This window comes from Watersipora subatra, chromosome 1 (assembly GCF_963576615.1).
Source record: "Watersipora subatra chromosome 1, tzWatSuba1.1, whole genome shotgun sequence".
NCBI classification, from domain to species: domain Eukaryota; kingdom Metazoa; phylum Bryozoa; class Gymnolaemata; order Cheilostomatida; family Watersiporidae; genus Watersipora; species Watersipora subatra.
Window position 1 is genome coordinate 33,109,749 of NC_088708.1, and position 13,349 is coordinate 33,123,097.

The following is a 13,349-nucleotide window of genomic DNA, read 5'->3' on the forward strand; positions in this document are numbered from 1 at the left end:
CTAGATAGCTGAGATACAGAGAGAGAACAGTTACTACTAGATAGCTTAGACACAGAGAACAACTACTGTTAAATATCTGAGATACAGACAGAGAACAACTACTGTTAAATATCTGAGATACAGACAGATAACTGTTATCAACATTATTGCATTGACTTTTCAGCCTTCTTGTGCAGTGAAAATCATAAACTTAAATGGTCAAATGCAAAAGCTTATGAATAACTGCTGTTGGCTACTCGTTGAAGCTGACCTGAGAATTTCTAATTCAAAACATCTTAGATAGCTAAGTTCTATTCATATACATACCTAACCTTTTTTTAAGAGTAATAGTGCTTCTCAGGCTTCTGTTAAAGTTGACCTACAGTGCCATTTTATATACTTGAAAAAAATTATTTACTGTGAGAAAGTTGCATTACATGTAAAGCACACACTTCCACAACACGCATTTATCAAAGCTATTGTTATGAGCTAAAGCCAGGATACATTACCATCAACAAGTGTCGTATTTCCTGTAATAAAGAATTCAGTTTATTAATTGATGACGCACTAAACCGGAAAAGTTTAAACCTATGAATTATTGGTTACGCCCATGCTAGTACTACTCTCCCTACTACTTACACACTAGTTATAATCTGAGTTACTACTTACACACTAGTTATGATCTGTGTTACTACTTACACACTAGTTATGATTTGAGTTACTACTTACACACTAGTTATGATCTGTGTTACTTCTTACACACTAGTTATAATCTGAGTTACTACTTACACACTAGTTATGATCTGTGTTACTACTTACACACTAGTTATGATCTGAGTTACTACTTACACACTAGTTATGAGCTGAGTTACTACTTACACACTAGTTATAATCTGAGTTACTACTTACACACTAGTAATGATCTGTGTTACTACTTCCACACTAGTTATGATCTGTGTTACTACTTCCACACTAGTTATGATCTGAGTTACTACTTACACACTAGTTATGATCTGTGTTACTACTTACACACTAGTTATGATCTGCGTTACTACTTACACACTAGTTATGATCTGTGTTTCTACTCGCATTTTGAGACACTAACAATCAAAAAGAAATTTCAACTAATGAAAGTTTAAGTCATTATTTTAATCTTTGGCTTCTTAAAAACTCAACAAACTTTTGATAATAATATTTTGATATAAACTTTTCTAAAGCATGCAAGTCAAAATTATCAACATGTGATTATTACTAAATTGATTTAGGCCATATAATTTACTTGAAGGACACAAACTCTTCAATAAGAAAACAAAGCATTCAATCATGTACCAACATGTGGAATGAGGCTCACCTTCATTTGGATCACAGAAATATCCAGGTGGACACAAATAACAAGAATCCTGACCAGTCTGAAGTTGGGCGTAGCCTAGCTCACAAATGATAGGTATGGGGGAACCTAGGGAGCAGTAATGTCCCATCCAACACTCAAGGCTTTGAGGGGTATAGCTCTTCTGTCCAGCAGGGCAATAGTACCCAGGAGAGCACTGTCCAGTTGGATTGCTCAATCCTTGACCTAAAAACAATGATGAAAGAAATTACAATGGGCATCTGGCCAGAGTTATCTCCCCGACGATGTGCTGCTTGCCGATTGTACTAAAAATACTTTCATCGTTATCGTTCGGTTGTATGGAAGTTACTCCACCTCTGGATTTAATTTCGATATATTCCATTGAAAACTTGTATCACAAAACCTAGACATCGTTGAACCTTTACTATAGTTTTAGATATTAAAATAAAGTACATACTTTTGTACAAGTACAGTTAGACATATAGTGACATAATAGACACACTATTCACCTAGTCAGACATATAATGACACAATAGACACGCAATTCACCTAGTCAGACAAATAATGACACAATAGACACACTATTCACCTAGTCAGACATATAGTGGCACAATAGACACACTATTCACCTAGTCAGACATATGGTGACACAATAGACACACTATTCACCTAGTCAGACATATAATGACACAATAGACACACTATTCACCTAGTCAGACATATAGTGGCACAATAGACACACTATTCACCTAGTCAGACATATGGTGACACAATAAACACACTATTCACCTAGTCAGACATATAATGACACAATAGACACACTATTCAACTAGTCAGACATATGGTGACATAATAGACACACTATTCACCTAGTCAGACATATAATGACACAATAGACACACTATTCACCTAGTCAGACATATAATGACACAATAGACACACTATTCACCTAGTCAGACATATAGTGACACAATAGACACACTATTTATAGATCACGGAGACATACCCATAATATATTACAGACCTTCACAATAATAGCCAGCAGTACAGTTCGTGCAGTGTGAAAGATCACTGTTGCCTTCAGTAGATGAAAAAGTGCCTTCAGGACAAGCCAGTGGTATGGCTGTACCCTCTGGACAGTAGTAACCACTGGGACAGATGTATTGGTTAGACACTGTACTGGTATGGTTACAGTAGAATGACTCATCACACACACCTACAACAGAATATGTAATTATAAATAATTATATATTCTGGGTGGAAAACCAACATGTTCGAGGCAAATGCTTGTTTAGAATCTTTCTAGAATCTGCATCTACTTGGCATGAAAAAATAGAAATACAATGTACTTTTAGAATGTTCATCTTGACTTGGTACATGACCTTGACACGCTGGTTAACTTTAAAAAAAACATGTTTGATTTTTTCATAATAATTTGTTAGAATGTGTATAAAAATTCTAACAAATTCTAAAGCATATAAATGGTGAAAGTGGTGAAATATAAAGTGGTAAAAGCATAGATTATATCATAGCTCAATGATATAAACAGTTTATATCATAGTTGAATGATATAAACAGTTTATATCATAGTTGAATGATATAAACAGTTTATATCATAGTTCAATGATATAAACAGTTTATATCATAGTTCAATGATATGAACAGTTTATATCATAGTTCAATGATATAAACAGTTTATATCATAGTTCAATGATATAAACAGTTTATATCATTGAGCGAAAACTACCAAAATTTGAAATTAAATTCAAACCTGTAGGTGCTGGTAAACCAGGTGTGGCGCAGTAGCTTCCACCGTCACAAGGAATTGGTGCTGCAGAACCTTGAGGACAATAATAACCTTCTGGACATAGGCCCCCTGTTGTCATCTCAAATGCTGGGCACACACAGTCCCATGTTGGTGTGCAGGTATTATTGTCGTAAAGAGATCTGCAAAGATGAGCCACCACATGATGCACCTAATATAAGACAGCGAAGAGCTAGTGTATAAAGAACATATTGATCAACTAAATACTAACTCTAAGGTCCCGCTGATGTTAACCAAAGATCCTTGATCATACGGTCTTTGCTGGAAACTACCACCACGACAGAAGAAGCCTTCATCACACAAGCCATCAGGCACCTATAAAACATAAATACAATGCCATTCTTCCAACATCAAGTATAAACACCACTTAATATCCATTTTACTTATTGTGAGTGCACCTAACAGGCGTATTAGAGTTGGTAAATGTGCGCACACCATGCTGGCTGTGTGACACTATAGAAATGTCTTCAAATTGAACACTTGGTCTGAAACACAAAATCCAGCGTGTTGATCACTGGGTAAGCTATCTCTGGGCCAATGCTGCTGAAGTGCTATGCGTTCATTCCTCGCTTTTAAAATCACCATCAGGACACCAGAGAAGTATTCATATATTGTTCACTACCTACAAGCTTGTACATAAAGACTAAGCAAGTGTTTCTATTCTTATTGTCACGATCAGATACAGATGGACATACTAAAAAGAAGAGTTTAATTACAAACCGTGTTGCCTTCGCCGTGACAGTAGAAGCCAGGAGAGCATTGAATGCAGCTGTCGATATCAACGCCGTTTGACCCATTATTGAATGTTCCTTTAGGACAAGGATACTCCATGTCGTATCTTGTGTTCACAGGACAGTAGTGGCCCACTGGACAGTCAGCGGGCGTAACTGTTTCATCATCACAGTAGTAGCCTAAATACAGTAGCAGCCTTAATACAGTAGCAGCCTAAATACAGTAGCAGCCTTAATACAGTAGTAGCCTAAATACAGTAGCAGCCTTGATACATGACTAGATCTACACATACTCGCAATCGATTTTATCACAAAATACAGTCAAACCTCAATTTACCATCGCTTCGATTTTGAAATTTTGTGACCTAAAATTTGAGCAAATATTCGTCTTGATATAAAAGTAATTTTCAATGCATGACATCTAAAGGTTCTTGCAACATTAAAGTTATGTAAATAACAGCAAAAAACTGGCAGAATTTAAAAAGACAACATGAAAATAGGAAAATGAATAAATTAAGTTGATTTGAACTGTATCTAGTGTAAATTAGTGTAGACAACCTCACAGATTTGTATCACTAACTTCACCAGCAAACTTATGCACTGCGGAGTTTACACTCCAGTTTAAGTTGCTCTAAGGTAAAATATAACAATGAAAAACCTCTTTTTACTACTTATTACTTTATCAATTCAGTTTTATTATATTAACATTTAATTTAGGTGTGAGCATTTAGTGTTCATGTGATTATTTATAATGAAATAATAATAATAGTAATTTAATAATCCTATATGTACATGAAAATACTTTTTAGCATAATTTTTGTCTGTGAGCTCTCACAAGAATCAAACAAAATAAGAATATATGTCTCAAATATCAGATTAGATTAACACCATATTCCAGCGGGACTGTACACTTGGTATGCCAAGGTTTGACTACTTGGTATGTCATGGTTTGACTGCACTTGGTATGGCAAGGTTTGACTGTACTTAGTATGTCCAGGTTTGACTGTACTTGGTATGCCAAGGTTTGACTACTTTGTATGTCAAGGTTTGACTGAACTTTGTATGTCAAGGTTTGACTGTACTTGGTACTTCTACATGTAAATATTTTTAACTATAATATTCACAATGATTACTAACAAATTCCATAGTTTTTTCAAAGTGAAAAGCACTGACTTGCAGTCAGACAGCCATTTAATTAATATCAAATTATTGTAAAATCTTGTTCACCGAGTATATGTTGTGATTTGCATCAATTCATCTAATGAACTAACCGAAGAGCATAAGTTTGTGTACTTAGTCTCCAAAATGTGCAATCCAATAAGTTGGACTTCCAAACGAAAACCAGTAACTTAGAATAAGATAACCTTTTCAATGAGAATTATTGCGCAATTGGGCATTGAACAATGCATGAAAAACAATCACTTGAAGATTAGCTTAAATGAGTAAAACTACAGGCTAACAGTGAATTAGTAGTTGACCTTGAGGGCAGTCTAAGCAAGCAGCCATTTGTGTATTAGGGGCATAATAGCCAGCTGTACACGGGACAGGGAAGGTCGTTCCGGTAGGACACTCTGAGCCAGCTGTACACACACCCCCTTCACCAGTATGTGTTACGTTATCACTTGGACTTGAGACATTGTTGCCCTAAAATGAAAATTATTAAAGTAGGTGGATTATATGTACTACCTTTTGTGCTATAATTATCTTTTTATCATTTTGTTATAACTCAACAACAACCAAATTTTGCTTAAAAGCTGTTCCTAGATGGAAGCGGGATGAGCAGAGAAAGTTGTAGTGATGGAATAACATTTATTTAGTCTATATCTTCCTTATGTTAAGAAATATTTTCCAAATGATTGTACTGTACACAAATGTTATTCAATTAACGACTTTGTTATCACATGATTTGTTACAGAAAGTTGATTCAGGTTACTATAGGGCAAGATTTACACTATCAAAGGACAACTGAAAGAATTTGAAAGTAACAGGGGAAACCTGAACGCAGTAGAAGCCTTCTAGACACTGCCCTGTTGGGGCAGAAAGTCCATCAGCATCACAGTACCAGCCTCCTGTGCACTGAGAGCACTGTGTCTCATTCCTTAGACCAAGCCTGTCCCCGAATGTACCTGTAACAAATACTACAGCTAATCACTCTGTTTCCATGACGCTGTTAATCTACTAGTTTCCATGACGCTGTTAATCCACTAGTTTCCATGACGCTGTTAATCCACTAGTTTCTATGACGCTGTTAATCCACTAGTTTCCATGACGCTGTTAATCCACTAGTTTCCATGATGGAAACGGTGATAATCCGCAAGTCAAGCGAGTTTTGTTCCTCACAAATGTTTGATGCTTGCGAAAGATGGAAACGGCACTTGCGGATGATGCGCAAACACATGCCATGCGAGCTATTCCATTTTAAATGTTTTCCCCTCTTCAGTCTTTCTTATTTCGAGTTGAGCAGTTTCGAATGCGTTGTTATGACCTCCAGTGTTTAAAACTTTATGTTTTTTAACAAAGTTCTCGCGTCAATCCACGTCATGCGAATGTCCATTGAAACACTTATAGCGTGGTAACTCAATGTGCACACAACTCTGAATCAGCATCATCCGTGTCATGGAAACACTTATAACGTGGTAACTCAATGTGCACACAACTCTGAATCAGCATCAGCCGTGTCATGGCAACACTTATAGCGTGGTAACTCAATGTGCACACAACTCTGAATCAGCATCATCCGTGTCATGGAAACAATTCGTTAAAAAAATTTCCAGGTTCATGCTGAGTAATTAACAGCAGTTGCAGGATTCCTTGCAACTAACCAGATTTACCACTTAAATTTAATTCTTATTATTATTTCAAGATCATTGCTCCTTCTATTGAGGACAGGCAACTTTCCAATTGACAATATTGCTTCTCAGCTTGCAAAGTCAATGAAATGCAAGTAAGTATATCAAAGCAAATAACCAAGAAAAACATACCGGCTGGACAAGCAGGAACATCAAAACCTGTAGACTGAGGACAGTAGTAGCCTTGCGGACATGGATCAGCTATGTCTCCACCTAAACATCGATAGCCTGATGGGCAGTCATAGCACACACTTGCACCTGTTTGGTTCATATACGTTGTGTCAGGGCATCTGATTGGATAATAGCTTTGCTGCGAGCAATAATGGCCGACTGGACATATATCTCCAGTGACACCATCTGCAAGTGAGTGCAAGAATCTGCTCAAGGTCATTACTCCAAACAGACAGCAGTGACACACACAGTTAGTTGGTTATAAATAGTATCCTCTCCTAGCAGCAGTTAAGAGTCAACAGTAGAGTAACTAGCTATAATACGTCAGACGTCTGCGTTTAATTGGCCAATCTAAGAGTATATTTTTACGCTGTCCCGGATCGACTAAGTGTCAATAACGGAAGCAAAAGAAGTTGATTAAGCTATACCCGTTGGATTTGGTACGGAAGCGTTTCCAATACAATAGTAGCCTTCTATGCAAGGTCCCGTCACAGTAGTCATTCCTATCCCGCTGCAGTAAAAGCCAGGGTCACAGCCTGTGCATTCAAGCTGACTCTTCTTTCCTACAATGATATCAACACAGTTTATTCGATACTATCTCTAACATATGTATGCCACCCTCCTCGATGAAGTTCGTCATTCAACCTTTGAAGTACGAGAAGTAAGCAAATCATTTGGCCCTTGTGAAGTATAGTCTAAATAACTAACGAGATAACAGAAATAACGTTGAATTACCAGTGCTGTCGAGGTAGCTGCTGGCAGCGCATCCAATAGGTGAAGGAGTTCCTTGAGGACAGTAGAAGCCAACCGGACAAAGGTCACCCCAAGTTTCATTCACAGGATTAGATCTATAATCATATTACATATGTATGATATAATCATATTACATATGTATGATATAATCATATTACATATGTATGATATAATCATATTACATATGTATGATATAATCATATTGCATATGTATGATATAATCATATTACGTATATATGGTATAACAAAGTTTAACTGCATGCCATGCTCAGAGACTTTGACCATTGATAACTAAATTTTTTCAGAGGTATTCAAGTCAGTCAAACCAAGTGAACTGCTGTGCAGCTTGCATGTGACACTTAACAACGTTATTTAGAGCCTAGAAATAAAACTTGATAAATAAATGCTACTAATTATTTGAAAGCCAAACATTTTAGTTACAGATTAGCACGGCAAAGCTTACACAGCTTACTATTCAGTTACTGAATATCTTTTTGACAGTGAGCCTAAGCCAATAGAGAGAGGTTTGATTACGTATGTTACCTGATAGCCCGAGATTCACAAAAATGCCCGGCAGTACATTCACCGGTTGGCTGGGTGAGCCCCGGGGCATCGCAGTACATGCCTGGACTACAGTCAGTGCACTCAGACAACTGAGTGAGGCCAGTCTCATTGCTAAATGTGCCATGTGGACAGTCTACTCCTATAATAGGGTAAAAGAACACAACTCCAGTATAAAATCAATGTTTATAAACTGGAATTTATATCAGAATAATAGCAGAAGACTAATTATAGCAGAAGATACACAAAACTATAATTATCAACTTCACCTATGTAGACAGTGGCCTGATAATAAAGCGATTGAGAGTTGTGTTACCATTTTATCTCAAGAACCATGGAACAGATCTACCGACAAAGCAATTTGATCACCCCACTGGTTCTAGACTAGGCAAGTTTAACAAGAAATATGCCCTACAAACGATGAATGTATACCTTCAAAAGAACCACTGGCACAGAACCTTCCAGCATCACATGGTCTGCCGGTGACATAGTCTGCCGGAGTGGAAATTTCTGCATTTAGCACACAAATGTAGCCGGCAGAACACTCTCCCGTCGGCTGGATAAGCCCTGGTACTGCACAGTAGTAGCCTGGAGTGCAGTCGGTACAGTCTCCTAGCATATAAAAAACATGTATTTAGGGTGAAGATAAAATTGAATTGATGATTAACAATTGTCAGAACTACAGGATGTCTCCAAATACCTCTTACATCTTAACAAATGGTGGTGTTATCAGAACTACAAGATGTCCCCAAATACCTCTTACATCTTAACAAATGGTGGTTTTATCAGAACTACAAGATGTTCCCAAATACCTTTTACATATTAACAATTGGTGGTTTTATCAGAACTACAAGATGTCCCCAAATACCTCTTACATCTTAACAAATGGTGGTGTTATCAGAACTACAAGATGTCCCCAAATACCTCTTACATCTTAACAAATGGTGGTTTTATCAGAACTACAAGATGTCCTCAAATAACTCTTACATCTTAACAAATGGTGGTTTTATCAGAACTACAAGATGACCGCAAATACCTTTTACATCTTAACAAATGGTGGTGTTATCAGAACTAAAGGATGTTACCAAATACCTCTTACATTTGGCTTAATGATGAGAAAATGAACACAATAAGTCCTAAAGCTCTACATAGTTTTCAGCAGTTTTAGCAACAACCTTTATATTCTAAGCATTTGTGATGGAGCCTCTGTGAAATAGCCTACACAGTCAAACCTTGACATACCAGATTAGTCAATTCTGATATTGGCCTCGTATATTAAAACAAATGCATTAAATAAACTAAATGCAAAAAACTGAATGATGTCAAAGAAACTATACAAGAGAAAAGTAATAATAAGATATACATGAAAAGTTTCCATTACTATTTCACGTCGTCATTAAAAACAAACGCAGTAGGACTGCGCGTAGCCGGAAGGGATGATGGAGGCGTGGAGCATGTCCAACATAGACCATGTGAACAGTGAATTAACATAACTTATTCAAATTTTGGGTTATAATATTGGCATTTTACTAGATTTTATTTTTAACTGTCATGACGAGCCGCTCTGCTTCCACTAGTTTTCAGATTTCTTCTCTTTCCATCACTTTCTTCTTCATGATATCTAATAGGAGGTTTCAGAGATTCTTTAAATAAGGGATTCAAAGATATTGGCTCATGCTTTTTATTATTTTTTGTTTTAATTCTGAGGAAAATATTGCCTTTTTCCACTATTCATTACTACATTATTACCTAAACTAGTCTTAGGATCTACAATTGTAAAAGTAAGAACGGAAGGTATTAAACACCATTCAATATTATTCGAGCACTGTAAAACCAAATTATGTGTGGGAGAACTGAGTGCATGTGTATGTTGAAACATCCCTTGCATGCAAAACTAAGTGTTTTCTCAAATCCTAAGTCATCTGTCAGAGAATTTGCAAGATGAAGTGACTGCAAGCTAAGGTTTACCTCCATAATATACAGGTGCTTATTTGAATTGTGAAGAAACAGTGAAAAAGAAGCGCGTAAATGTTGGGTTACCAACCTTGTTGGTCGAGCATAGTTTCATTGCTGTAGGTGCCTATGGGGCAAGGGTTTTGTGTGGCATACTCTGTGCTGATAGGGCAGTAGTACCCGGCTGGACAAGGTTTTGGTACAATCACACCGGTGAGGTTGCCCAGCTCATAATGATCGCAGTAACTTCCCGCTAAGCAGTTGTCACACAGAGCCATTCCATCATTAGGGGCATACAATCCTGTGCAACAAATTAGCAACAATATAAATATACATGTTATATATAGTATATATAATATATATAATATATACATATACATATATAATATATATGTATATGTATATTATACATATACATATATAATATATATGTATATATATTATGCATATACATGTACATATATAATATATATATGTATATGTATATTATACATATATATTATATAGATATATGTTGTTTCAAAGTAATTATGTCAAAAAATAACTCTAAACTCTAAGAGTTGAGTATATTAAAACTAGAAGATTTTTATGACTAAAGGTTTTCACTTGACGAACGCAAAGTGTGAAACAGGGTTGTAGTTGCCACAAGTTGTGAAAGTCTTCTAGTGTAATGTATAGGGTAGTCAGTCAAAGGCAGACCATCCATTACCTTTAGCACAGATAGTGGCTCAGAGCTGATAGGAACGTAGATATTATACACACATTACTAAGTTTACCTCTGGCGCAGATGGTTGGTAACTCGGAGCCAGTCGGGCAGTAGAAACCTTTAGGGCACTCGTACTGCGCAGGAGTGAAAGTCGCTTGACCTCCGGGACAGTAGTATCCTGCTGCGCAGGCGCCCGAAACATGAGTGAGTCCATTACTCAAGCAGGCATAGCCTATTAAATAAATTCATATAGGTAACCTACCAGCTAAAGAGGAGAGTAGACATTTGGAGTAGTCTAGAAACTCTATCAAGCAAGTAAATCATAATTAGGTTGGAGGGCTGCCCAAATGGCTGTAGTATGCGAATGCATAAAGTACAGAGCATTTCATCAAGCTTTGAATTTTAGTACAACATTCATAAAACAAATAGAATGGTCTTTTTTTCAGTGGAATTGTCTGCACTATTAATATTTAGTTAAATGGTGTGTATTTCAATACACTATCTAAAAGGCCATCACTTACACATTATTTCAAACGTGTGTATTAGTCTGTTTTGATAAACTAAGTGAAAATTAAGAAATACGAATAAAAGAAAAATGTGAGTAGAGTTTACACCTGCTGTGCAGTTGGTGCAGTCAGATTCCATCACATTTCCTGAAGCATTGGAAAAGGTGCCGGCAGGACATGGGGCGGGTGTTGAGGACCCCGCAATGCAGTAGTGCCCTGGAGGACAGATTGTATCACTAGGGTTTTCTGTCATATCTCCTCCAGGACAGTAATAGCCAGCTTTGCAGTCACCTAATCAAACAGAAGTGTTGATAAAGCTAGAAGTGAGGAGACTAAATTGTGCACTTGTTATTATCAAATCACACACCATCAATACTTATTGATAGACATTCAATTGTGAGGCTCTATCAAATCCATGCACCATCAATACTGACTGACCTTTGGTATTCAAGTAGTCAAGTATATAATATATCTATGAAACTAAGTCATTACAAAACAACATCGTGCTGTCACATATGCACTAATAATACAAGCTAAGGTAAGAGGTTATGTAATGGCATAATGTATATGTATATATTACTTTATTAGCAATAATTAAAGTAGCAGATATTCAGCTTGTTGTCTACGGTAAGGCATCAAAAAAACACAAATGTACATAACTTATGTTATTTTAATGTTCACATAACCTAAAATAGCTCTGTATCTCTAACACCGCCCCAGTCTAGGCATAACTTGTCTCCTTTATGGCCAAGACTACATCTCTATTCACCTGTCTTCTATATAAAGGCAGAGTCACAAGAAAAATATCTTTTTATCGATTATAATTTCAGTTGTTTAGTTTCCTATAGACAATTTAGTCTTTCAATATTTAGTATTAAAGATAGCTTTATATAATGCAAATGTTTTAATGTTATACATGTATGTAATTACCTGAAGTACCGTAAAACCTCTAATTTAACACCACCTTGATTTGACCGCCACCTCTAATATAATGCCACTATAGAAGGGTTGAAAAATACTGTGCCACCCTTTAATTGAGCGCCACCTCTATTTGCACGCCGCTATGACATTCCTTGATCTTTACGACCCAATTATAGAAAGTGATCAGTAGGAAAGTGTCCACAAAACAATACTAATAATGACTCAGTTACATCAATAACAATTGTTTCGTTGTTGCTGTAGTGGTTGCCATGGTTTTAGTGACAGTGCACCTAAGAAGATCAATCATCACAATCATCAGAACTACACTATGATTCAACGTCACCGAGGTCTAAACCATATCAATTGTTGCTAGATTCATCTATAATGTGATTTACAATCTTAACTGAAGACTTTAAAGCTTTTTGATGAATGATGAGAATACTCTTCAAGAACACCAGATGATGTAATAGCAGCCATTATTATGGCGTATTCTAACGTAAATACATTAAAAACGTCTTTAGAAAATTAAAAACGTTACGTCCATTTTGTAACTCCAAATCTTTACAGCTTTTTTAAACTTTTGAATGCAACACCATCAAAATAATTAATAATCGTACCGCGCTAATATTTTATAATTCAAGTAGTTCCTTGTTTAACTCAGTCTGATACCTCGATGTACATGTATTTAAAGAACGGTTTAGCAAAAATACTGAGGCCGACAGCATTAATATCAATCTACCCAAAGGAGAGTGCAAAATCTAGGTAATATTAGTATCGCTTTGCTGGTTAAAGGGTTAAATTTATCTTGTCAAAATTTTGACTACCAAGTCAAAAAATACAGCGCCCCCCTTTATTTGAATGCCACCTCTAATTAAATGCCACTATAGTGAGTTGAAAAATACAGTGCCATGGAATTTAGATAGAGGTTTTACGGTATTTATCATTAAGTTTTTTGAGCTTCAGAACAATTGAACAAAATTCTTTATATTATAAGAATACTAGCTGTGCTTCCCGGCATTACCTGGATATTAAAGATCAGCTTATAA

General features: G+C 36.3%; 1 protein-coding gene across 1 annotated transcript in view; it reads right to left on the reverse strand.

The window, feature by feature from the left end:
• Window positions 1–13,349, reverse strand: part of LOC137386781 (uncharacterized) — a 168,532-nt gene that overhangs the window by 47,590 nt on the left and 107,593 nt on the right. Inside the window, 14 exon segments of the mRNA XM_068072928.1 lie at window positions 1,331–1,552; window positions 2,352–2,543; window positions 3,099–3,274; window positions 3,364–3,467; window positions 3,873–4,063; window positions 5,362–5,527; window positions 5,879–6,009; window positions 6,865–7,089; window positions 7,332–7,466; window positions 7,639–7,751; window positions 8,200–8,359; window positions 10,262–10,471; window positions 10,947–11,108; window positions 11,491–11,673. Of these exon segments, the coding sequence (XP_067929029.1) occupies window positions 1,331–1,552; window positions 2,352–2,543; window positions 3,099–3,274; window positions 3,364–3,467; window positions 3,873–4,063; window positions 5,362–5,527; window positions 5,879–6,009; window positions 6,865–7,089; window positions 7,332–7,466; window positions 7,639–7,751; window positions 8,200–8,359; window positions 10,262–10,471; window positions 10,947–11,108; window positions 11,491–11,673 (2,370 nt within the window).